General features: G+C 40.9%; 1 protein-coding gene across 1 annotated transcript; it reads left to right on the forward strand.

Annotated features, from left to right (window-relative positions):
- The first annotated feature begins 1,122 nt into the window (after positions 1-1,122).
- On the forward strand, positions 1,123-27,369 carry LOC130021322 (gasdermin-C-like). Its single transcript, XM_056112049.1, has 14 exons — positions 1,123-1,180; positions 2,496-2,716; positions 3,546-3,735; positions 10,001-10,169; positions 11,087-11,198; positions 21,442-21,486; positions 21,763-21,783; positions 21,919-21,936; positions 22,512-22,538; positions 22,815-22,841; positions 24,415-24,554; positions 25,154-25,283; positions 26,255-26,328; positions 26,893-27,369. The coding sequence occupies exons 2-14, from the start codon at positions 2,500-2,502 to the stop codon at positions 27,130-27,132; spliced, it is 1,410 nt and encodes a 469-aa protein (XP_055968024.1). The 5' UTR covers positions 1,123-1,180; positions 2,496-2,499; the 3' UTR covers positions 27,133-27,369.

Here is a 27,369-nt window from a genome sequence, read left to right on the forward strand (position 1 = left end):
TTCTCAGCTATTCTTGGGTATTAATCTCATATTTTGTTACTTTATATCCCCCAGATGAATGCAATCTTTCTATGTCTATCCTTCTCTTTCTGACTCATTTCACTTAGCATGATACTTTCCATGTTGTACAACTTGTATGTAAATTTCATGATTTCATCTTTTCTAACAGCTATATAGTACTCCATTGTGTAGATGTACCAAAGTTTCTTTAACCAGTCATCTGTTCTTGGGCATTCAGGTTTCTTCCAGTTTCTGGCTATTATAAAGAGTGCTGCAATGAACAAACAAGTGCAGATGTCACTTCGACTATACATTTTTGCCTCTCTGGGATATATTCCCAGGAGTGGTATTGCTGGGTCAAATGGGAGCTCAATTTCTAATTTTTTGAGAATCGTCCATACTGTTTTCCAGAAGGGCTGAACCAGTGGACATTCCCACCAACAGTGAAGGAGTGTCCCTTTCTCGCCACATCCGCGCCAGCACCGGTTGCTTTTGTTCTTTAGAATGTGGGTCAGACTCTGAGGTGTGAGATGGTATCTCATTGTGGTTTTGATCTGCATCTCCCTGATGATTAATGATGTAGAGCATTTTCTCATGTGCTTTTTTGCCATTCGGATTTCTTCTTTGATAAAGTTTCTGTATATTCCTGGGGCCAGAGAGAGAGATGGCTAAGGTTCTAACTTTGCGTGTAGCCTACCCAGTTAGATCCCCAGCATTTGATCTCAGACATTCATAGTTGGGAGTGATTCCTATGTACAGAGCCAGGAATAATCCTTGAGCATAAGCAATCCTGAACCAAAAAACAGTATATTCATCCCAATATTTGTTGTAGTTTATATGTAAAGCTAAAATATGGAAGCAAAGTGCTGTTGAAAGATGATTTGATAAAATGTTTACTTTTTTAAAAAATAAAATAAGGGTTTTCTCCCCTGACCTGCGCGGGACGGGAACTGAGGCCTCCCTCTTGGCAACAAAGCTGAACATCTCCGGGTACTCTCTCCTCATTCCAACCAGGTACAGCCCGCCCCCAGGGCCTGGGACTCTCTCTGGGCATGTGCAGCTAGCTCCATCTCCTAGAACAGCTGGTTTTCTCCCGTAATCTGCGCAGGACAGAAACTGAGGCCTCCCTCTCGGCAACAAAGCTGAACATCTCCGGGTAGTCTCTCCTCATTCCAACCAGGTACAGTCCGGTGCCCAGCGCCAGGGACCCTTTCCAGAGCCGCAGCCGCTAATGAAATACTCTCCCACTACATATGCCATAGGTACCATAAGCTACCCTCTTAGATGGAATCTTCTCTATTTTAGCTCAGCCACTAGAAACACAGTAGCCAATAACTCATAAGCCTATCTCAACTCACACTGCATATCAAGCAGAATAGTAACAGTGAACATGAAGGACTAAACCACACTTGTCACAATGGTGAAGCAACGCAAAAGCCCGCCAAATTTTCTTATTGAAGAGTCTAGCCCAGAAGACACCAACAGTACTGTAGTGTTAATGCTTTAGTTATATAAGACTGTTACTTTGCTTTCATGTTTTATAATTCTTTTTTCTAATTGCTATCATGCTTCGTTGTATTCTACTATCACATTTTCAAATTAGCTTTGAAGACATTGGCAATTTCCTGTTTACCCTTATATTCCTCTTTTGTATTTTTTTAACTTGGCTATTTTTTAGGTTTTTAAAACTTTTTTGAAGCTTTTAAATAGTTTTTATATTTTTGCTATAAATTTTATCTGACTTGTGCAGTGTTTTTATAGAACATTATTTTAAGTGTTTTAAACATTTTTTAAGGCAGGCAACTCAGTAGAAAAGTCTGGTACCTTTTTACATTTAGTGCTCCCTTGGCAGTTACTAGGGCATAAATCTGAGTTTCCAGTGTTCTGGAAGGACCACTTCTCTAGAGGAAAACCTTCCTCCTTCCCCCTCAGATTATGGTATTCCTCTCAAAGAAATTTGTTCTTACATGGATGAATGCAATCAATATTGCAACACTCTTAACTAGATATTTGTTTCTGCTTGTCTATAGTCTATTTAAACACAGAAACTAAAGATATCTTTTCAAGATGTGCATGACATGCTTTTGACAATCCTGTTTTTGTTCAATGTCACTTTTCAGTGAAGGCTTTCCCTTAAAACTGCAAAAAATCCCCATCATGATTAGTGTCCCTTTTAGCAACAATTCAACCTTTCCTCTGATCTTTGAAGATAGTATTGCACAACTTGTTAAGATGTATATTAAGGGATTGCCCTGCCACAGAGACGGGGGGATGGGGGGATGGGGGTGGGAGGGATATTATCCATGGTGGTGGAAAATGGGCACTGGTGGAGGGATGGGTATCTGATCATTGTATAATTGAAACCAAAGCACAAAAAATTGTAAATCTACAACTTTAAAAAAATAAAATAAAATAAAGGGGAAAAAAAAAAAAGTGTTGACCGTACGTTTCTTCTCTGACATACTTGCCCTTTGTATTCACACTCCTTCTGTTAGCAACATGGTGGTCCTCTTTGATGATGCGGTAAAGCGTTTACTGAGACAGGTGGGGAAAGAAGATCTGAAACCAGTTACCGATCTAAAAAGCGCTAAGAAATTCCATCACTTCAATGTGTTACGGAAAAAGAAGAATGGATTCTCATCATTTTGGAACCCGCCTGACATTCCTGCTGGATTCTCCCTCCTGGACATCCTGGACCAAAGTACTCCAGTCCCAGGTATTGTCAGTTAGCAACAAGGAAGGCTAGAGCTGAAAATGCAGCTGCTCAAGTAAAGGAGGGATAGCATGCAAGGTGAAACTCACCCACACAGGTCAACAATAGGCTCAGCCTTGATGAAAGATGAGAAATAAAGATCTAAGACTGATAATTTAACAATCATGTGAATCTAGATTCATATGACTTAGTTCATTACAACACCTCAAATGAGAATTTATTTACACAAGAATAAAACGAAGCATAGGAAATAACAGTTCCAAGTTATACACATGGGAGCTAGTAGAACTAGGATCCACACCAGGTCTGCCCAGTCATGATTTCCATTTTCTACTTTATGTTCTGTCAACTGGGTCTGTCTTCTGGTACCTGCCACAGAGATGGCATGGATCTCCTAAACTATCAAGTTTTAGGACACTTTCCCTGTTACCCAGCCCTTCGTGGATTCAAACATATATCTCAATCAATAAATTTGATTTAGTTGGTTAGTTAATTTCCTTACTGAAAAATTTGAATCATGGTTCTTAACCCCCAATTGTAGACCATTTTTAGCCTGCAGATGTAGAAAGGTTGAAAACCAGTGGTTATAACTGCTGGTCTGTGGACTGCTATATAGACAGGCTTTGAATCTCAAATTAAAAGAGATTGAAGAATGTGACTGAAATCTGAAGGCGGGTTGGTGCAAGTTAATTTTAAATTATTCCATTACCTCATTATTATTATTACCTTATTATTCCATAAGTTAATTTCTAAATGATTCCATTACCATTGCTATGCCAGCTGACTCATAGCTTATCTTGGATAAATATATGGTTAATTTTTCTTTATGCAGATCCTTCCAGAGAAGGCCCATTCATCTACAAAGACAATATGGTCTGGAAAGGAGAGGGTGATGTGACTATTGATGCAGGATTTGGGGCAGAAATGGCCGCATCAGGGGGAACTAACAAGTCATATGAATCCATCCTCAAGTTTCAGATTAATGAGATCACAACAAAAACCTGGACGGACCTTTGTTCAAGGTAAGACTGTCATAAAAAAAAAAACCCAGAAAGTTGGTTTGCAAAATACGCATCCTTTAGGATAAAGAGGCATTGTTCAGCCTTGATAGACGCAGCATAGAAATGGGGAAAAATGTCATTCTAGATTAATTTGTTCTCTGTGTGATAGCACCACGGGTAGGGCGTTTGCCTTCCAAGGCCAACATGGTCGACCTGAGTTCCATTCCTCCGCCTCTCAGAGAGCTGGGCAAGCTACCGAGAGTATCTCGCCTGCATGGTAAAGCCTGGCAAGCTACCCGTGAGGTACTCGATTTGCCAAACGCAGTAACAATTGTCACAGTGGAGACGTTACTGGGTCCGCTCAAGCAAATTGATGAACAATGGGAGGATAGTGACAGTGACATTGACAGTGTTTGTTTCATTATAATTACTAGCTGTATTTGAAGAATAACAGAAATTAGTGGGGCTGGTGGGGTGGGTGTTAGAAGAAAATGATCATTAAAAACATAGTCAACTTTGAAACTTGGGATTTACCATTCCTTTACTTGATGGGATGCCCTCCTTTCTTTTTCTTCGCTATCTCTTCTCATATATTCTAAGTAAAACAATGTTTTATGCACAAAATGAAATTAACAAAGTACTAATATGAGAAGAAATCTAATTCATTGTTTGTGTGAATTCTATATTAGCATCTGGGGTTAATTTTTTTTAAAGATTATTTTTTAACCTGATGTCATCCCATAAGTACATTGAAAACTTCCTGCAAAGGGCTGAAAGCCAGTCACAGATTGCACACAGGAACAAAGGGCTAGAGGCCTAATGGGATATGGTTAAAGAAGACCATTGTTTCCTCCTATAACCACTTTGTATTGCTTCTGTAACAATGCTTGCTTTGCTGAGCTTGTGTGAACTTAACAGGTGCCAGGATGTGGACCCTGGTGGGCAAAAAAGTTTTTCAGGTGCTTACAAAAGTGCTCAGGGCACTAGGATAAGGATTTTAATAAAAGGCCAGTTCTTCTGCAGTAAGGCTGCTGCCCTTGCTTGGAGGTAGGAAATATACACTGGTGGAGGGATAGATGTTGGAACATTGGAACATTGTATGACTGAAATCTGATCATGAACAGCTTTGTAACTGTGAATCTCATTGGGATTCAATTTAAAAATGTAAGAGACAAAAAATATAACCCCAAAATTAATGAATCCATAGTTCAGGTTGCACTGTGTTCTATTTTGTCCTGGCCTAGGACAAGCCCTCTGACATTATGGTTTGAAATACAGACAGACAGATACTCGAATTACTCGAATTTCTAATTTTGGTCTCTTATGGTCTTCTGGTAACACCTCCACAATAGCACCACATGTGATTCCTCATGTACTGAAGCACAGAGCCAGGAATAGCCCCTGAACAACATAAATGTTGCCCCAAACCAAATCAAACCAAAATAGAACACAGTGCAACCTGAACTATGGATTCATTAATTTTGGGGTTATATTTTTTGTCTCTTACATTTTTAAATTGAATCCCAATGAGATTCACAGTTACAAAGCTGTTCATGATCAGATTTCAGTCATACAATGTTCCAACATCCATCCCTCCACCAGTGCATATTTCCTACCTCCAATGTCCCCAGTTTCCCTCCCCACTTCTCTCTCTCTCTCTCTCTCTCTCTCTCTCTCTCTCTCTCTCTCTTCTTTTTGACATTATGGTTTGAAATACAGACAGATACCAAGAGGTTATCATGTTTGTTTCTTCACCTGCTTTCAGCACAGAGTTCTTATCTAAAGTGATCATTTCCAACTAACTTTGTCATAGTTTGAATTGGGTTAGGTCATTCCTCTCATCTCCCCCCCCCCCCCCCCCCGTGACTGCTTTAATTACCATGAATAGTTAAAGCAGTCACGGGGGGGGGGGGGGAGATGAGAGGAATGACCTAACCCAATTTAAACTATGACAAAGTTAGTTGGAAATGATCACTTTAGATAAGAACTCTGTGCTGAATTTCAGGAGTGTTTGCTCTATTTCTTTTTTTCATGTAGGAGTACTGCTATTTATTCAGCCACTGATTAGCAGATTGAATTGTTTGCTCTATTTCTTTGCAAACATGTAATGGGTATCCTTATAGAGACTGCAGTGGATCTGTTTAATGTTTTGGGGATTATTGACATTTTGACTGTGTTAATCTTTTCAATCCATTAGCTGGAGATTTGTTTTCATTTTCTTGTGTCTTCCTTTATTTCTTGACTTAGTGTTTTGTAATTTTCTTTGTGTAGGTCCTTTACTCCTTAGTTAAACTGATTCAGAAGTACTTGGTTTTCTGAGGCATGATTGTGAACAGTATTGTTTTTCTAGTAACTCTCTCTTTTTTTTCAGTATTTGTACATAGGAAAGCCATGTACTTTTGGGTATTGATTTTGTTACCTGCCACTCAACTATACAAATATATTATTTCTAGTATCTTATTTTAGGTAGGCTCTTGGAATTTTCTAAGTATAGTGTCATATTTGCGGCTGCAGAACATCTTATTATCTAATTCTTATTCTGGAGAACCCGGCAGGCTACCGAAAGTATCCTGCCCGCATGGCAGAGTCTGGCAAGCTCCCCATGGTGTATTCAATATGCCAAAAACCAGTAACAATGATGAGTCTCATTCCTCTGACCCTGAAAGAGCCTTGAATGTGGCATTTTCTAAAACCTCAGGGCTAGGATGAAGGAGATGTTACTGGTTCCTGCTCGAGGAAATCAATGAACAACAGGATGACAGTGATACAGTGATAGTGTCATATCATCTACAATTAGTGAGAACTTGACTTCTTACATTCCTATCTGAATGTACTTAATATCATTCTCTTTGCTAATTGCCATAGCAAATAATTCCTTTACTATCTTGAATAGGAGTAGCAAGAGTGGACAAACTTATCTTTTCCTGATCTTAGAGAGAAAGCTGTTACTTTGTTCCCCATTGAGGATAATGCTTGCTATGAGCTTGTGGTAGATGTCTTTGACCATATTGAGGAAATTTCTTTCCACTACTGATTTTTGAGAGTTACTATCATACATGGGTATTGGATATTGTCAAATAAGTTCTCTGCTTCTATTGATTGGATTATGTGGTTTTATCTTTTCTTTTATTGATATCGTATATTATGTTGATTGATCTGTAAATGCTACACTAGACTTGCATCCCCAGGATGCATCCTACTTGGTTATGGTGTAGGATTTTTCTCATGAGTTGTTGGATTCTATTTGCTAGTATTTTGTTGAGGGTATCTTTTTGTTGAGGGATATTAGTCTGTAATTTTCTTTTTTGGTTTTATCTTAGTCTATTGGATATCAGGATGATATTTGCCTCATAGAAATTGTTTGGGAGTTTGTGTTTCTTTAATTTCCTAGCAAAATCTGAAAAGGATTGGCAATAAGTCCTCTTTAAAGTTTTAAAAGAATGCACTGGTGATTCCATCTGGGCCTGGGCTTTTGTTTTGGGGAAGACTTTTCATTACCATTTCAGTTTCTCAGTTCTGATAGTCTGTTGGGGTATCTCAAATCTTCTTGATTCAGCTGTCAGAGGTTATAGAAATACAGCAATTTATCCATTTTTTCAAGGCTTTCTTGTCCTGTGCTGTAAAAATTCTCAAAGTAATCTCTGATGATCCTATGAATTTCTATAATTTCTCTTGTAATGTCCCCATTTCCATTTCCAATTTGGTTTATTAGTGTTCTCTACATTTCTTTGTAAGTTTTGTTAGTGTTTTATCCATCTTGTTCTTTTTTTAAATTATTATTAGTGAAATAACATGAGGTACAGTTGTAGACTTACCAACTTTTGTGCTCAGGTTTCAGTTATGGGATGGAGCGATAACACAGCAGGTAGGGCATTTGCCTTGCATGCAGCCAAAATGACCGACCTGAGTTCGATTCTTCTGCCCCTCTTGGAGAGCCTGGCAAGCTACTGAGAGCATCTCGCCCACACGGGAAAGCCTGGCAAGCTCCCTGTGACGTATTCAATATGCCAAACACAGTAACAAGTCTCACAATGTTAGTGGGCCCGCTCAAGCAAATCAATGAACAATAGGAGGACAGTGACATCGACAGTTTCAGTTATACAATGGTCGAGTACTGATCCCTTTAATTCTTACTCTGGAGAACCCTGCAGGCTACCTAAAGTACCACCAATGACCCCAGTAGCCCTCCCATCCTTCGAGTTTGAGTGAGAGTTTAGCCGGATAAAGTATTCTTGGTGAAGAAATCATTTCATTGAGTTTTTTCACTAGATGTCACCATTGCCTTTGGGCTTGGAGTGTTTCCTCTGATAGTCTGCTGTGAATCTAAGGGGTGCTCCTTTGTATGTGATTTCCTTCTTTCACCTTGCTGCTTGCAGTATTGTATCTCTATCCATGGCATCCATCATTCTAACTATGATATGTCTTGGAGTGTTTTTGTTAGGGTCTCTTTTAGTTGATACCCTTCAGGCTCCTTGAATCTGGATGCCTGCATTGTCCAGCTCTGGGAACTTTTCAGCAATGATTTGTTTAACCGTGGCTTTTTCATTGGAACTGTTTCCCTGACCTTCTGGTACTCCAATGATTCTAATGTTGTTCCTCTTGGAATCATCCCCTTAGGACTCTGATTCACTCTAGAGCTATTTTGAGGTCTCTTGCCATTGTTTGTTGTTGCCTGTAGGCTTCGTGCAACTGATCTCCAGCTCACTGATTCTTCCTTCAGCTGTGGCCATTCTACTGTTGAGGGCACAGACTAAGTTTTTTATTTCATCTACGAAATCTTTTATTTGTGATATTTCTGTGCGTAGCTTTCCAATTTCTGTTCTCATCTCTTCTCATATTTTCTTAATTGTTTCTTTTATATCCGAAAGTATTTGATATGCCAGACACAGTAACAACAAAGTCTCCAATGGAGACGTTACTGGGCCCGCTCGAGCAATATCCTCCTTTAATTTACTGGATATCTGTCTCACTGTTTCATTGAGTTCATCAAACATTTTCATTACTTATATCTGAATTCTTTATCAGAGAGCTCCCTTAAGTGAGTAATGCCTAATGAGGCTTCTGGACTTTTCATTGTCCTCTCCTGGTGGTGAGGATTTGCACTGTTTCTTCATGTTGGTGTGGTGGTATGGAGACTGAGATGTTACATGAGATTGCTGGGTATGAGTAATTTACCTGTGGCCGCCTGAGTATCTGCTGGGCCAAAATTAGGCCACACCCACTTCAGAAGAGACCACCCCCCTATGGGTACCTGGTGTGTGTGGAGGGTATAACCTGAGGGAAGAAGAAAACCTAGTGAGGCGTTGGGGACGAACAGGAAGAGCTAATTTTTTTTATTTGATTCTGGTTTTAATTTGTCTCTATGTACATAGGTAAAATGATGTTCAATGATCTTCTACCAAAAAAAAAATCATGTTTTTATCCACTTAAAATGAAAGATTTTTCAATTTAAATGGCATTAATATTTATGAAACACATCAAAATCAGAATTCATTATGATAATTTAAAATGTTTGGCTATGTGCTCAGAGATCATGCCTGGTAGTGCTTGAGGCAATCTAATCTAGGTAATGCATCAAGATATGCCCCTTACCTGCTGTACTATCTCTCCAGTCCCCAAATATCCAGATATTATCCTGTGCAGTTCCATGAGTAGGTCTTGAGTTGAGCAAAAGAACTGAAATAAAGTTGAAATTTGTCTCTAGTTATTCAAACCTCTCACTTCTCCCCTGAATCTACACCTTATCTCTACCTGCCATGACTAGTTCATCCATAATCTCTCTCTTTCTACTTGGTACTCGTTCTGGAGAATCACCTGAAATCCTGACTCCATCACAGTTTCTTCTCCACACAAACCCTGTGCCTCCTGATGCTTTGGGTTCCCCTAGCTTTGACACTAAGGCTTTCTGAAGACTCTCTAAACCATCTGTATCTATTTACTTGTAGCTTTTTCTGGTGAGAGAACTTTATGTTAGAAATCTATAAATTTCCTCTATAGAAAACTAATAGGATGATGGAAAATGCAGAAAACCAAGAAATATGGTTAAGTTCCTCTCATACCCTTACCAAAGAAAGAGGCTCTCCACTGATTTATCAGAGAAGATACTCTGTTGTTTTAAGTAACAAAATCCATTACCCAATATATAGCTACTGACTGAGGGCTCACCTGTACAAGTACAAAGACTCTGCCTCCCTTTCGGTTCCTGAGGAAAAGCAAAACCAAGATAAACCTAAGAAGTCTTTCTTCTCCTTTCTATGTTGACTCCTGTATTCTTTCTTTACTGTAGGGCACTTTTAAAACCAGAGCCATGGTTTCTGGAACAATATCGACAAAAAAGAGAGGATCTATATGTGGTGACAGAAACTGTGGAAGTGACCAACAGTCCTCAGCTGCGTGTTGAAAGTGATAGAAAGTGGTTTGGAAAATTCTCCATTCCACAGACCCCTTATATCAAGGTATATATCCTTCTTAATGGGGATTGGGAACTTCAAAATCACAACTAACACAGTGAGGACATGTTTTTTTTTGGGGATCAAAGGGATCAAGTTACTTTCCCCCCACTTATCATGTGCCAAGAAAACCTAATTGAGAAGAGAGTATATTCCAGTATCCTCATGGTTAGGATATTATATGAAAATTATTGAGTGGGTAAAGGTAAATTCTGGAGAATCCAAAGTTTGGAACTTTTGTGCCATATTAAAATGTAATTTTACCGCTTAAAGAAATGAGAGGTCACTAACATGGTTTCTTAATGGTTTAAGTATCCTAAATGCAGTGTTTACCCTGAGCAGAAATATTTTGAATAAAACTTGAAAATGCTTGAGCACACTTGATTTATATCTCATCACAATCACTGTAAGTTTTTTGTTTTTTATTTATCTATTTTGATTTGAAACCAGCATCAGGATTTGCTCAGAGCTTAATTCCTGACTGTGCTCAAGAATCACAACTGGCAAGACTCAAGGTACCATATACATTGCCTGGGATAGAATCCATCTTAACTGCATAGAAGATAAGCACTTTACTTGCTGTACTGTTTCTTTAGCACCTACCCATAATATTTTATTTTAAGAAAACACTGTTGGGAACTATTTAGTCAACACCAACAAAGATGTACTTTATCAAGCATTGTTGCAAAATTTGGATGTTAAATCTGTGGGTTGTATCTGCTTGAAGGGTGCTCTGATTTTGTGAGACCAAGAGAGAGACTCTGAGGGTTTTATTAAGGTTTCTGCTTAGCCCTGTGCCAAGCATCACTCTCCCAGCTCTTCATGACCAATCAAGGATTTGTTAATTTTCATGAGAGTTCTAGGTTAATTTGATCTTTAAGTTTATAAGGACTTCATACTGCATGACCTGATTTCTCTCTCAGGGTCAAGGCCAGGTAACTGGTGACAAGAAGAGAGAACAGTTACTGACTTTACCAGAGAATATGGTGATGGCGTATCAGACAAAGCAGCTGATTTTTAAGAAGGATGGCTGGGGTAAGCTGATGCTGAAGGAGTTGTTGTGAGAGGGACTTTGCTTCTCCGGTAAGGAAAACTATCAACATGCAACCTAGACTTCTTCAGGGAGAAGAAGAGGGATAGAGGAGAAACATTTTTCAGCTGTAAACTGCCAAGCAAACACATATGCTATAATCCAGAGTTACCTTCAAGGATGTCCCTAGTGAAATGTTTCTGTGTTCCCATGGGAAGATAAATTAAGATAGAAAAAAGGGAATCATTATGAAGGTTTCTATAGCTCTGGGCAAATTGTGACACAAATCTCCACTATCTCTGTTTTTTTCAAAGCCCACCCCTCTCAGTGAAAGCCCTTCCTATGTTACCTTCATCCCAATGTTAATACACAACCACAAATAAAGCTGCAGGGGGATAGAGAGATAGCACACAGGGAAGGGTGTGCTGTGTAACTGACCCAGGTTCAATCCCCATAAAGTCAATCCCCTGAGCACTAATTGGAATGATCCCAGAGTGCAGAGCTAGAACAGGCCCTAAGCACTGCTTACATACTCCCTAAACAAATAATCAAAAGGAATCCCAAACCAAACAAAACTGTAGCAGTTGCAATCGTGACCAGGTTCTGTTGGATTTAAAAAAGTCCTAAGATTTTATGACTCTTGAGGTAAAGTAAAAAATTAAATAAGGAACAGGAAGTGAGCCTGCTGTACCAGACCCAAAACTACTACTACACTTTGGGATTGTATCACCCCAGGAACGGCTGCTTGCTGCTTGTGCTGAGAGTAGTAGCTGTGTTAAGCTCATCAAGACCCAAATCTATTTTTATCTTATTGGTTTGTCCTTACTGCCATGCCATAGGTAGCTTTGGTTTATTGGGTTACTGCCATCAGTGTTCCCATTCCTCCTGGTTTATTTGTAACTTCTTTCTTTGTGCTCTATTGACTTATAAATATTGCTTTTCTCTTCTCCTTAAGTCCTTTTTTTGCATAGTTAATTCAGAGCAATGTCCCTTTTGTATGGATACAGGAAGACAGTTAATGCTATGCTTTTGTAAACTTGGGAGTTAATTGACTGAATGATATTCACTCCTGGACATCTGTTCTCTTGACTTAAGCCTCATTTGCCCTTACTTCCTAGCACCCCAAAAGCATGGTCCCGATGAGAAACTGGATGGACCCAGGGCAAGCAGTGAGCTACCCTGGCATCGAAATGGGCCTGGCCAAAGTGCCATAATACTGAACTATAAGTACCTGTATATGTACATACATATTATATAGTATACTTAACTATAAGTTAAGAGCATGGTCATGGACAAATTTTGTCATTATCCAAAAGGTAATAACTAGATTCGGACCCTGCTAGGGTTAGGAATGTTTAAACCAGCCTGAGCACTGTAGTCTGAGTCTGTAGCAAGATGTCCCAGGAGAGCCACCCTACAAACTTAATGTATCCTTTACTGTGTCCATACAAAATAACTAATATTAAGAAGTTGAATTAAGATGTTAATTAAGTTATTGGACTAAGAAAAGGAGAAAAACACCTAGTTGATATTTCCCCTCTTGAGCCTGATGGGCCATCAGGAAGGGTCTTTGATATGTTGATTGATACCCCCAATGCTGAATAGTTGGAGAGAGAGAGAGATGAGCGGGAGAGACAGGAGGAGACAGGAATGAGGGGCAGTGTGAGACTAGAATGGGGAGTTTGGTGAGACTGAGACTGGAACAGGCCTGTGGGAAGAATGGAATAAATGGCAACTGATCACCAACCAGCTTGGCCCTCGTTTCCTCCTTCGTCCGCCCATGGCATGGGCTGTCCTGGGTGGGAGAGTGACAAGAGTCCACCAAACATAGTCAGTGAGAGGGAGAGCCACCAAGGTCTTCCTAGCTGGCCGGAGATTACACATCTTAGTGAATGCTAGTATAAAACTGATGTTCTGGAAGTCCTTCATGTTATGCTCCCTCCTGCCCTCAGTTAGTGTCTTCTGCCTGATACTGATTTGCCAGATTTTCTGTTACTTTTCTTTTTCAGTTTCTGTTTCTCCCTTCATCCCACATTGGTAAAGGACTTCTTCACTTTGGACTTGAATAAGGTTCTACCTTCCACATAGTTGAGTCTCTTTGAGGTGATGCTTGTTGGTTGATGAATTTTCTTAGTGAGATCCCCCTAGGTCAGTGCGGTGGGGGGTTGGGGAGAGGGTGTCCAGGGAAGTAGCAGATTTAGGGACAAGCCTCCATACAGGCAATCAGCCTGGTGTATCAAGGTTTGCTCTGTCTCTGTAGACTGTTCAGATTTCTGAACTCACCTTGGAAGCACTGGTCCAAGAGTTAGCTGGTGGGATGCTCTTCAGTTTTCATAATAGAGTTTCGGACATACAATGCTCCAACACCAACTCCACCACTGATGTGAACTTCCCTCTACAGGTGTCCCCAACTTACCTCTTTTGTTCTGTTTTAATGCATTCTTTGTGTATAAACACACAGGAACATTCACAATGTACTCCTTTTTGATCTTTTTTTTTTTGACCCACCCTTTTCTTACCTCTCTGATTCACCAGGGTCTTTCCTGTTTTGACCACACACTTAGTTCTCTGACATCTCATAAACATCTGGGCCAGAGTGATAGTGCAGTTGGTAGGATATTTACCTTCACATGGCCTATCCAGGTTTGATCCCTGGCATCCCATATGGTCCCTTTAGCTCCACCAGGAGTTATTCATGAGTGCAGAGCCAGGAGTATTACCTGAGTAATCCTGGGGTGGCCCCCAAACAAAACAAAATGGACCCTGCATAAGGCATTCTCATAAACCAACTGATATTAATGAACTCTAAACTCCCTCTCCAGAAATTCCCTCCTTTCATCCTCTGACCCACATAGCCAAATTCCTTAAATAATGTATGACCCTATCCTCATCTTCTTCCTAGAACCCATTCCTCCACAAACTCAGTCTATCTTTGAGTGGGTTTATTCCATGTAAATTGTCAATAATTAGCACAATTTTGATTATTCTTTTCTTGTCACTCTCTTCTCTCTGGAAATCATGATTGATGTAGTTTTCTTTCTTAAAAAAATATTTGACTGGGGCTATGGTGTCGCCAGCAGGTCAGTCTGTACCTGTGAGGCGAGTGCATCAGCAGCCTGATGGTGCCTTCAGACTTCCAGATATCCCAAAATTGCTGCTGTGCCTTTGGCCAGACCCGAAAAACTTGGGGCAAAGTTTAGCAAGAAAGTTAACGGCCAAAAGCTAGGTATGTGGGAGACACACCAACAAACCACCTCCAGCTCAGCTATATAATTGGAGGCATGGACTCTCTGGTTCCTGATTGAACTGTTTAACAGCCATGATCCCAGAGACTCAGAAACAAATCTCAAAACCCAATGGCTTTTGGCAGAAAGCGTCCGGTTCCTACAGTAGGCTACCAGCGCTGGGCCACCCCAGGTGGGAATAGGTTTCATGTCTTGGCCTTTTCCCCCTGGTGGACCAGTGGCTGTCATCCTCCAGAGGCCATTGGACAGTCAGGTTTGGGCCCACAGTGACAAGACACATGAGGCCTCATGGGATGAGTGTGGAGCCGGGCCTTTCCTCCCAGTTCAATGAGACCCTGAGTCGCCACCCACAAATGGCCTCTCTGGCTCCTGATTAAGCTGCTTAATGGCCATGATCCCAGAGACTGAGAAACAAATCTCAAAACCCAGCAGCTTTTGGCATAAATGCATCCAGTCCCTGCAGTAGGTTACCGGTGCTGGGCCACCCCAGGTGGGAATAGGTTTCATGCCTTGGCCTGTTCCCCCTGCCATCCTCTAGAGGCCAGTCAGTTTTGGGCCCTCAGTGACGAGACACATGGGGTCTCACAGGATGGTGGTGGAGCTAGCTCTTTCCTCCCCATCCCAATGAGACCTGGAGTCACCGCCCACAAACAGCCTCTCTGGCTCCTCATCAAGCTGCTTAACGGCAATGATCCCAGAGACTCAGAAAGAAATCTTGAAACCCAGCGGCTTTTGGCAGAAAACTGCCTGGACTGCGCAGTATGTTACTGTTGTCAGGCCACCCCAGGGGGGAAAAGGGTGTTGTCCGGACACCATCTGCCAGTGGCCATTGGACAGTCAGGTTTGGGCCCTCAGTGATGAGGCATATGGGGCCTCATGGGATGGGGGTGGAGCCGGCTTTTTCTCCCCACCCCAAAGAGATAGCAAGTCGCCGCCCACGAACTGCCTCTCTGGATCGTGATGAAGCTGCTTAATGGCCATGATCCCAGAGACTCAGGAACAAATCTCAGAACCCAGCAGGTTTTGGCAAGAAATCCCTCTGGATTTAATTGTTAAAATATAGGAATTTCAAAATCGCGTGGCCACTACTGCAGCCACATGACATCGTATGTTATTCATTACCAGCAATAGAAAACAAATTGTCTACTGTTGCCTTTCCGGCAGATCTGAGTGTTGGGGTAAAATCACAAATAATAATGGTGTGTGTGGTGTCGAAATGTTGAATGTAATCAAAGTATAGAGAGAGTAATTTGGAAATCATCCGCCCCACAGGTAGGGAGAAGGTGTGGGATAGGGGTATACTGGGGATTTTGGTGGTGGATAATGGGTACTGTGAAGGTATGTGTGTTTAATTGTATGACTGAGACTTAAACTCGAAAGCTTTGTAACTGCTTTCACGGTGATTCAATAAATAAAATTATAAAATATGGGGAAAAAAAGTAAGGTGGAGTTCATGCACAATTCAATCAGCCTAATCAGTGGCTGAATAAATAGCAGTACTCTTGCATAAAAAAAATGTGAAACCTTATTTAATCACCATGATTTACAAAGTTGTTCATAATACAGTTGTTCAGGTATTCAATGGCTCAACACCAATTCCACCACCATTGTGACCTTTCCTTTACCAATATTCCCATCTCAGGAAGTGACCCTGCAAAGTCTGCCCCTTTAACAGGCACAAAATAATTTACTTCGTATTGCTTGTTAGAACAGATATCTCATGTGTTACTAAAGTCATTGAAGAATTATGTGCTAGTTGATTCTTCTGTGTTGTTGTTTTTACTCATGGATATTAGGGGCTTCTTTTTCTTTTTTTCTTTCTTTTTTTTGTCTTTTTGTTTTTGGGACACACTCCATGATGCTTAGAGGTTATTCTGACTTTGCACTCAGGAATCACTTCTGGCAGTCTCAGGGGACCATATGGGATGGTGGAGATCAATCCCAATTCAGCACGTGTAAGGAAAACACCTAACACACTGTACCCATTATGGCTCTGGCCCCATAAGCTTACTGGGTTTCTATACAACTTTCCCATCTGATTTTGTGTGATCCTACTGTGTTGTCAGTTCTGTGAAATTTGTCTGTGGTCGTATGCACCAGGAGCTGTGGAACTGGAATAATTCAGCAGCATAGAGTCTCAGCTGGGCCATTTATTATGCTGGCAGATGTCAGATTCGGGTGGAGTGCTGGGCCTTTTAGTTGGGTGGAGACTCAGCCCACCCCAATTCCAATAAGGGTCCAGAGATGTGAGCCTGGAGACTTTGCCTACCTGGACGACTCAGCTGCAGTGTTTCTCCTTGGAGTTTTCTTCTCTGGAAAATTTTCTATTCTGTCACTTGGGACTCTAGTTTCTTTTTTTTCTTTTTTTCTTTTTTCTTTTTTTATTAGTGAAACACCATGAAGTACAGTTATAGGCTTACAAATTTTGTGCTTGGGTTTCAGTTATAAAATGATCAAGTGCCCATCCCTCCACCAGTGCCCGTCATCCACCACCACGGGTCCCAGCATCCCCCCCACCCCCCATCCCCCCGTCCCATCCTGCCTCTGTGGCAGGGTATTCCCCCTTGTTCTCTCTCTATTCTTTTGGGTACTGTGTTTTGCAAGAGAGGCATTGAGTGGCAATCGTTTGGTCTATAGACTATTTCTAGCATGCTTCTCCCACCCTGGGAGGGTCCTCACAGCACCTTTCATTTGGTGCTCTCTTCTCTATCTGAGCTTCCTTTTCACCTAGAACGTGTGGCTGGCCTTCCATTCATGGAGCAAAATTTATGGTACTAATCTCAGCCATTCCTGGGTATTAGTCTCCCTTTTTGTTGCTTTATGTTCCCCAGATGAATGCAATCTTTCTGTGTCTATCCCGCTCTTTCTGACTCATTTCGCTTAACATGATACTTTCCATGTAGTACCACTTGTATGTAAATTTCATAACTTCATCTTTTCTAACAGCTACATAGTACTCCATTGTGTAAATGTGCCAAAGATTCTTTAACCAGTCATCTGCTCTTGGGCACTCAGGTTTTTTCCAGATTCTGGCTATTGTAAAGAGTGCTGCAATGAATAAACAATTGCAGATGTCACTTCAACTATACCTTTTTGCCTCTCTGGGATATATTCCCAGGAGTGCTATAGCTGGGTCAAATGGCAGATCAAATTCTAATTTTTTGAGAGTCGTTCATACTGTTTTCCAAAAGGGTTGGACCAGCCGGCATTCCCACCAGTAGTGAAGGAGGGTCCCTTTCTCGCCACATCCGCGCCAGCATTGGTTGCTTTTGTTCTTGTGGATGTGGGCCAGTCTCTGTGGTGTGAAATGATATCTCATTGTGGTTTTGATCTGCATCTCTCTGATGATTAGTGATGTAGAGCATTTTCTCATGTGTCTTTTTGCCATTCGAATTTCTTCTTTGCGAAAGTTTCTGTTCATTTCCTCACCCCATTTTTTGATGGGGTTGGGTGATTTCTTCTTGTGGAGTTTAACCAGTACCTTGTATATCCTTGATATCAACCCTTTGTCGGATGTGTATTTGGTGAATATCCTTTCCCATTCTGTAGGCTGTCTTTGTATTTTGATCACTGTTTCTTTTGAGGTGCAGAAGCTTCTTAGTTTAAGATAGTCCCATTTGTCTATTTCTGTTTTCACTTGCTCAGCCAGTGGTGTGACATCTTTGAAGATACCATTAGCTTCAATATCATGGAGAGTTTTGCCGACTTTGTCTTCAATAAACATTATGGATTCTGGTCTGATGTTGAGGTCATAAATCCATTTTGATCTTACTTTTGTGCATGGTGTTAGGCAGAGATCTGAGCCCACTTTTTTGCATGTAGCCATCCAATTTTGCCAGCACAGTTTATTAAAGAGGCTTTCCCTGCTCCATTTCACTTTTCTTGCCCCCTTATCAAAGATTAGATGATTATATGTTTGGGAGGAAATGTCAGTATTCAACTCTGTTCCATTGGTCAGCAGCTCTCCTTTTGTTCCAGTACCATGCTGTTTTAATTATTACTGCCTTGTAGTAGAGTTTGAAGTTAGGAAGGTTGATTTCTCCCATTTTCTTTTTCCCAAGTATTGCTTTAGCTATTCTTGGGGGCTTATTGTTCCATATAAATTTCAGGAATGTTTGCTCCATTTCTTTGAAGAATGTCAAAGAAGGAGGACATCACTACCAACACAATAGTACTTGGAGACTTCAACATCGCCTTATCACCACTGGATAGATCAACAAGAACAAAACCCAGCAAGGAATTATTGGCTTTGAAAGAAGTAATAGAAGAGAAAGGGCTTATGGACTTATACAGGGCTTTACACCCCAAAAAGAAAGAATGTCATGGGTATCCTTATAGGAATTGCATTGAATTTGTACAGTGCTTTGGGAAGTATTGCCATTTTGATGATGTTGATTCTCCCCATCCAAGAACAGGGGATATTTTTCCATTTCCTCATGTCCTCTTTTATTTCCTGAAGTAGCGTTTTGTAGTTTTCTTTGTACAGGTCCTTTACTTCCTTAGTTAAGCTGATTCCTAGATACTTGATTTTCTGGGGCACAATTGTGAATGGGATTATTTTCTTGATGTCACTTTCTTCTCTTTCATTATTTGCGTATAGGAATGCCATGGATTTTTGGGTATTGATTTTATAGCCTGCCACTTTACTATACAAGCCTATTGTTTCTAGGAGTTTCTTGGTAGAGGTTTTAGGGTTCTCTAAGTATAGTATCATGTCATTTGCGAATAGTGAGAGCTTAATTTCTTCTTTCCCTATCTGGATGCCCTTAATATCTTTTTCTTGCCTAATCGCTATTGCAAGTACTTCCAGTACTATATTGAAAAGTAGTGGAGAGAGTGGGCATCCTTGTCTCGTCTGTGACCTTAGGGGGAAGGGTCTCAGTTTTTCCCCATTGAGGATGATGTTTGCTGTAGGTTTGTGGTAGATGGCTTTAACTATATTGAGGAAAGTTAGGAAGGTTGATTTCAATAAACAATTGCAGATGTCACTTCGACTATACCTTTTTGCCTCTCTGGGATATATTCCCAGGAGTGCTATAGCTGGGTCAAATGGCAGATCAAATTCTAATTTTTTGAGAGTCGTCCATACTGTTTTCCAAAAGGTTTGGACCAGCTGGATCTTGTCAAATGCTTTCTCTGTGTCTATTGATATGATCATATGATTTTTATCTTTTCTTTTGTTGATATGATGGATTATGTTGATTGGGGTGTAAAGCCCTGTATAAGACCACAAGCCCTTCCTCTTCTATTACTTCTTTCAAAGCCAATAATTCCTTGCTGGGTTTTGTTCTTGTTGATCTATCCAGTGGTGATAAGGCGATGTTGAAGTCTCCAAGTACTATTGTGTTGGTAGTGATGTCCTCCTTAAAATCTGTTAGCAGTTGTTTTAAATATTTAGCTGTTCCCTCGTTAGGTGCGTATACATTTAAGAGTGTGAGTTCTTCCTGTTGTACGTATCCCTTGATGAAGAGAAAATAGCCTTCACTGTCCCTTCTAATCTTTTTCAAGGTGAAATTAATGTTGTCGGATACTAGTATGGCCACCCCAGCTTTTTTGAGGGAGTTGTGTGCTTGCAGGATTGTTTTCCATCCTTTGACTTTGAGTCTGTGTTTGCTCTGGCTGTTGAGATGAGTTTCTTGTAGGCAGCAGAATGTTGGGTTCTGTCTCTGTATCCATTTTGCCACTCTGTGTCTCTTAACTGGTGAATTTAGACCGTTGGCATTGAGAGAGAGAATGGTTATGGGGTTTTGTGTCATCTTTCTGTGCGGGTGTGTTGTGGTTGTAGGGTTTGTCTTTTCTTATAGTAGCCCCTTTAGGCCTCGCTTTAGGTTTGGTTTTGAGTCTATGAAGTTCCTGAGCTGCTGTTTATCTATAAAATAGTGTACCGTTCCTTCGATTTTGAGGGAGAGTTTAGCTGGATAGAGTATTCTTGGTGAAGCATTCATTTCAGTGAGTTTTTTGACTATATCTCGCCACTGCCTTCGGGCTTGTAGGGTTTCCTCTGATAGGTCTGCTGTGAATCTAAGGGATGCTCCTTTGTATGTGATTTCCTTCTTTGCTCTTGCTGCTTGCAGTATTGTGTCTCTATCGGCAGTATCAATCATTCTAACTATGATATGTCTTGGAGTGTTTTTGTTGGGGTCTCTTTTAGCTGGCACCCTTCGGGATCCTTGAACCTGAATGAGTCTCAGCTGGGCCATTTATTATGCTGGCAGATGTCAGATTCGGGTGGAGTGCTGGGCCTTTTGGTAGGGTGGAGACTCAGCCCACCCCAATCCCAAGAAGGGTCCAGAGATGTGAGCCTGGAGACTTTGCCTACCTGGACGACTCAGCTGCAGTGTTTCTCCTTGGAGTTTTCTTCTCTGGAAAATTTTCTATTCTGCCACTTGGGACTCTAGTTTCTTTAGAAACATTTAGTCTTGAGTATTAGACAATTTTCATATCTCTCTATTTGATATTTGAAATCATGCAGAAAACAAAGAAAAATTAGGCCTAGAGCATGAAGGAAGAGATTCCAGGAAAGTGAGATGAATTTCCACAGAAGTCACTCTGATTTTCTTTTAAAGGCAATTCTCTGTTAAAGTCCATAATGATCTCTAGGTACACATTATTTAGTACATATTCTGAAATCTTTTTAAGACCGTCTTTCTGAATTTTGACAGAAATTCTAGGAGGATCAGAGTGAATGTGAGAGAATACAAGGGATCCCTTTACACTGAGGAAAGCAGCCTTGGAAACTATGCAGGTGAAGGGGTGGGAAAGATTCTGTAAGAGTGTTCTGGACAAACTCGACCTGGAAATAATGAAGAAGATGATTTTTTTTTGCCTGACCAGTGGTGCTTAGATCTTACTCTTGGGTCTGTGCTCAGGGATCACTTATGGAAGTGTTCAGAAACCATAATGCAGTGCTGAGGATGGAACCTGGGTTGGTCTCATGCAAGGCAAGCACCTTACCTGTCATACTATATTTCCAGTCAATGACCTGGATTCTTTCCCCCTTTAGAGATTCTTCTCATCAAGGATAAAAAGCAGATGACCTTTCCAGATGGTGAGTTTAAGAACTGGCCATTTATTTTTTACTTACCCTCATTGTTAATATATGATCCCTTTAGACATCTATATAGCTATGTAGAGCCAGAGACCCACAGAATCTTCCCCTACCGTGAATCTTTATTTCCTTTGACCCTGGCCCAGACCCTTGTGTTTCCACAGACAAGCCAACCTTTCTTGGAAGGCAGAGGTGGATGTTGTGTATTGAGGTGTGAGGGTTTCCTGGGCTTCATCTCAGTCTAAATTCTAAGGTCTTCTATTTTTTCTTCTACAGAAGACTTTCAATCAAAGTCGTGTAAGTGACAAAATCTAAGATGTACAGAGGAGTAAAAAAAAGTGGGTGATGGAGGGAAAGAGGTATAAAGGGGATCAGGTGGGAGGGGAGACTAAAACCTAAAGGAGTCATGAGCTCTTTTATTTCTCTTTTCAGTGGAAATGTCTATCACTGGTAAGATTCTTTTTGTTGCTGTTGTTGTTGTTAATTTTAAGCTGTGAAGATGAAATGGGATTCCTCTACCATGTCACACTGCCTACAGAGCACTACAAAACCATACCTAGTGGCCTTCACTGTCTTTATGCGAGACTTTGAAGTACAGGTATCTGGGTAAAGAAAGGCAGGGCGGATTGAAAGAAGGGGCTTGGGGAAGTTGACAGTAGAAGATATGAGAAACTGGATGTCTTTAGTACCTTCTATTGGATTGTGAATTTAATTTCTACTTTTTAGTTCACAAAAGTAGGGCTTTGTCAATATGTGCATGTGTATTTGATGGGGTGGGATACTTTTCAGCATATATTGCTGAGCAGGAAGTTGTCCTTGCTTCTACCATGTGACATTGTTTACAGGGAACTTCTGAAAACCTACTAGTGACCTTGATTGTCTTTATATATAAGACTTTGAATTCCAGGCCTCTGGGTAAAGAAAGGCAGGGTGGATTGATGGAAGTGGTTTAGGGATGTTGAGGGCAGAACATGTGAGAAATTGAGTGCCTCTTACTGAATTGTGAATTTATTTTCTCTTTTTAGAGAATAGAAGTGAGATTCTGCCAATACGTGAGTGTGTATTTGATGTGGTGGGATCCTTTTCTATACATATCTGTTGAGGAGGAAGTTGTCTTTGCCTTTGTAACCACTACCCTAGGGTCTAACCCTAATTTCTGTAGATGGAAAGTTTCTGTGACATCTTAGGAAGTGGAGGATATAGAATGGGATGGGTATTGAAGAGAAGGCCAGGTGTAGGAAGAACATGGTACTAGTCCAGAACCCTTGGAGAATCAAAAGCACATTTATGGATGAAGAGAGACATGCTCACGTTTATTCTCTTTCCAGAAAGAATAGAGAAACCTTTGAGTCAAGGTGAGTGTCAAAAGGGATCTTAGGGCTCTGGGTGGAAAATTGCAAGACTCCAGGACTTAAATTAGAAGCCATTATGCAAGCCCCTTAGTTAGTCTACCTTCCTTCCTTCCTTCCTTCCTTCCTTCCTTCCTTCCTTCCTTCCTTCCTTCCTCCCTTCCCTTCCTTCCCTCCTTCCTTCCTCCTTCCCTCCTACTTCCTTCCCTCCCTCCTTGCTTCTTTCCCTCCCTCTTTCCTTCACTCCCTTCTCTTCTTCCTTCCCTCCTTTCTCCCCTCCTTCCTTCTTTCCCCCTCCTTCCTTTCCTCCCTCCTTCCTTCCATTTTCCTCCCTTTCATCTTCCTTCCTTCCTTCCTTCCTTCCTTCCTTCCTTCCTTCCATTTTCCTACCTTCCTTCCATTTTACTTCCTTCCTTCCCTTCCTCCTTCCTTCCCTCCCTCCTTCCTTCCATCTTCCTTCCTTCCTTCCTTCCTTCCTTCCTTCCTTCCTTCCTTCCTTCCTTCCATTTTCCTTCCTTCCTTCCATTTTCCTTCCTTCCTTCCTTCCTTCCTTCCTTCCTTCCTTCCTTCCTTTTTTCATACATTCATTCATTCTTTCGTACATTGACAAACAAGTACTTCTTAGGACTTATTGTGAAGCAGGTAAAATGATGCAGCCAACATGACATATCAGTCATGGAACTCTGATTACAGGGAAAGGAAGGAAACGAAATGGAGAAATACATTTCCTTTCAATCTTCCTCTCACTCTCATCAGATAAACTTTATAAAATATTAAACCATCAAACAAATATTATTTAATTATATTTTAGGTCACTTGTTTGAAGTAGTGTTAGAATTTGTGGCTTTGCTTTATAAAAATACCTCATCTCATACCACCAAGGTACCCAAGACATCTCAATGTTCTCCTTTTACCTAATTCACCTCGTCACTGCTTTCTTCCCTTTTTTACTTCATGTTCTCAGCTCTGTAATACAGGGCCATGGTTGGTTATCATTTGGTAGTGTCTATTCCCTTGTTTTATTTCTCTGTATACCATTGATGAGTGAAATAATCTAGTATTTGTCCTTTCCCTTGTGTCTTATTTCATGTCCTTCCCCTTCTAATTAATTTCATTTAGCATATGTCTCTGTAGCATTCAAGTTCATCAGGTCTTTTGAGGATACCCCAGACAGGATGCAACACCTAATTGATTAATCAGTAAGAAGATAGATAATACAGGAAGAAGTGGATGAGCTCATGTGTACCATGTTTTATTCCAAGGTTTTCAGACAAACAATTAAATCCTCACTTCATTGATGTGGAAAGTGAGCCCCCGAGTTCCTAAGAACATCTAAGACTCTAGTCCATGTCCATCTCTGTTATCTAATTCTCTTCGCCACTTTTAGCTTGTGATTTACATCTATCTAACTTATTTTATTTCTCCATCCTGGAGCTCAACTGCAGAGATAGGTTTGGCCATCAGTTAAAACAAATAAAAGTGTCTGACTCATACTAAAGGAGCAGGACATATCATCATAGGCAGACTCTAACTAATGAGTTGTACTATTTTTCTGGTTAATGTTGATTTTTGAGATCAGATTTTAAGCAACTACAAGATGAGATTTCCAGGAGAATGGGAGAACTATCCCAATTTTCCAAGAATATTCAGGATATTTTATTCCATAATATTTTGGTCATGCTTGGGGATCGAGAGGCTCTTCAGGACCTGCAGGACATGGTGAGTACATTCCATGGTCACTTTGGATGGAACCTATAAATCTGGCAGACTTGAATATTCTTATACTTAGATAAAAGGGATGATGCAAGGAATATGAGAAAGATGCCAGTAATTAATAATTTGTGCTCTTGTCCCAGGCAAAATAATGAGGGCTACTAGTATCTTCCTCTGTTCCTCTCAGAGAGCAGGGCAAGCTACTGAGAGTATCTCGCTTGCACAGCAGAGCCTGGCAAGCTCCCCGTGGTGTATTCGATATGCCAAAAACAGTAACAGCAAGTCTCACAATGGAGATGCTACTGGTGCCCGCTCAAGCTTTTTATGCACAATGGGAGGACAGTGCTACAGTGCTAGTATCTTTATATCCTAAGACTGATTGGAATCTCCCAGAGGAGGTGGAGCTCTCCCTGTCCCCATTTCTTAGTGGAGCAATTACATACTCATAAGACAGAAGCAGAATTAATGTTGTTTTTATTCTACAATAATTATTATTGATAAAAATAGCATTGCTACCAATATTATTAATTGCTATTATTGATAACAATAATATTGGTTGCTATTATTATTATTATTATTAACAACAAGAATATTGTCTTCCACAGATGGAACAGTTTCCCCAGGGTGATTTGAATGGCCCTGGTGGAATCATTCTAAATGAACTGAGAAAGAACTCAGAAGATTCATTTTTTTATGCACCATATTGCATCCCTTATCTCCTTGAAGCCTTGCTGGGTAAGAATGAGTTGGGAAATTGAGTGGAAGAGTCACAGTTTTGTGATCAGCCCCTACCATCAACAGCAGACTCCCTGAAAGGGAGACTTAATTTTTGTTTGCTTTGGGGTGACACCTGGTAATATGTACAAAGGGTATACTCCTGTATCAGTGCTCAGGGGACATGTGAGAAAGGGTTAGAATATGGGTCTCCTGCATGCAAAGCATGTGATCCTCTAGTAAAAGGAGTATTTCATTAATTTTTTTGTTTAGTTTTGGTTTTTGGCCTACATTACTCCATACTCAGGGCTTATTTCTGGCTGTGCACTCAAGAATTACTGCTGGCGGATTCAGGAGGCCATTTGAGATGCCGGGAATTGAACTGATTGGCTGCATGCAAAGCAAACTCTGTACTCTCACTCCAGCCAAAAAGGAAGATTTTAGACATCATCTGTTTAAGGCCTTTAAAATGTTATGACTTTATTTTCTCCTCACATCATACTCAAGGGCTCACTATATAAATTAATCATTTAACACAGAGCCTGAGTCTAAGAAGCAGCATCCCGATTTCATTCATCAGATTATTAATTGAGTGCTCAAGTTTCTGGTGTCAGAACCCCAGACCCTGGAACATGTTTTGTTGCTCTTTCAAAAGAAGAAAGACAACATCCTATGGTCAGAAATTTGCTCTTCAGGGTCTGAAGAGATAGCACAGTGGGTAGGGCGTTTGCCTTGCATGCGATTAACCCAGGTTTGATTCCCAGAATCCCATATGGTCCCCCGAGCACTGCCAGGAGTAATTATTGAGTGCAGAGCCAGGAGTAACCCCTGTGCATCGCTGGGTGTAACCCCCCCAAAAAAGAAATTTGATCTTCAAATCAAAAGACTTTCATTCCTTTGCCTGTGAAAGTTTCCCTCCCAAAGATGATCTTTGTTCATAGTAGGGGAGAAGACATATTCCTCACTCTTTCCCCATATCTCATTGCTCTCAGTGCTCAATGACACCCAACGGGATCTGCTGGCATGGTCCATGGAGAAGAAGATCCTAGTCCATCAGCGGGAGCTGGTGAGAAATCTTCAAGGACCAGCATCCTGGGAGGGGAGGGAGGGCACCTGGGCTAAGAAGTAATCTGAGCAGGAGAAATCACTCAGGTTTTGTGTATAAAACAGAATACATCCTATGTGGTCCTTAGAAATTCCTGACTCATTTCCCTTGAGAGAGCAGACCAAATGGGTATGAATCTACCTTAGAGGGTCTCAGTTTCCATGCCAAGCCCTTCAGAGAGTTCCCACAATTCTAAAATATCCACACAAGGATAGATAGTTTGGGAACTCAGAAGATCTGAATTAAACTTTGCTTTAGTTAGGGAGTTAATAATTTGTAAAATTCTTTTTCATATTTTATATATGTATATATTCTTATGTATGTGTAAATATAAACATAAACATGCACATGTTATACATATCACATGGTCTTGAAAAAATGCAAGATAAGTGCTAGCTTCATTATTTAGTAGCCCATGCTCAATGACACAGCCAGGATTGACTCATCTTTCCTTTGCATAGCCTTGGGACAGAAGACTTTCTTTCCCCAACCCCAAAGGCTCACCCCAAATACTGTTTCTTTCAGGTAAGGAGTATCTTGGAGCCCAACTTCAAATACCCTTGGAGAATTCCTTTCACCCTTAAACCAGAGCTTCTTACCCCACTGAAGGATGAGGGTGTGGCTGTCACCTACAAACTGCTGGAGGAGTGTGGCCTAAAGATTGACCTAAATAGCAATAGGTCAGCCTGGGATCTGGAAGCCAAGATGCCACTGTCAGCCCTGTATGGATGCCTCTCACTGCTTCAGCAGCTGGCTGTGGCCTAAATTCTCCCTGGGTTGGGGGTGGGCGATGATTCAGTTCAGGGAGGGTGGGGACTACTCTTATAGGCTCTGATGTTCTTGGGGGAATTCAAGAAACCTATCTTTCCTGGTGGGAATCAGCAAAGACTTGGGGGATTTTCGTCTGTTTATGCATGAGTACTGTGGTGGAACTTGTGAAATCGTATAGCACGGTATAGCACCGTACAGCACTGTACTCCTGTTGTTCGTCAATTTGCTCAA

This window comes from Sorex fumeus, unplaced genomic scaffold (genome assembly GCF_029834395.1).
Source record: "Sorex fumeus unplaced genomic scaffold, SorFum_2.1 ptg000002l, whole genome shotgun sequence".
NCBI lineage: Eukaryota > Metazoa > Chordata > Mammalia > Eulipotyphla > Soricidae > Sorex > Sorex fumeus.

Bases quoted from the DNA above. Each gene is read 5' to 3' on its own strand.
- LOC130021322 (XM_056112049.1), top strand. From the start codon at position 2,500: ATGGTGGTCCTCTTTGATGATGCGGTAAAGCGTTTACTGAGACAGGTG. The intron at 2,717-3,545 runs GTATTGTCAGTT...TTCTTTATGCAG, and splicing joins CCAAAGTACTCCAGTCCCAG to ATCCTTCCAGAGAAGGCCCA. The intron at 26,329-26,892 runs GTGAGAAATCTT...TGTTTCTTTCAG, and splicing joins TAGTCCATCAGCGGGAGCTG to GTAAGGAGTATCTTGGAGCC.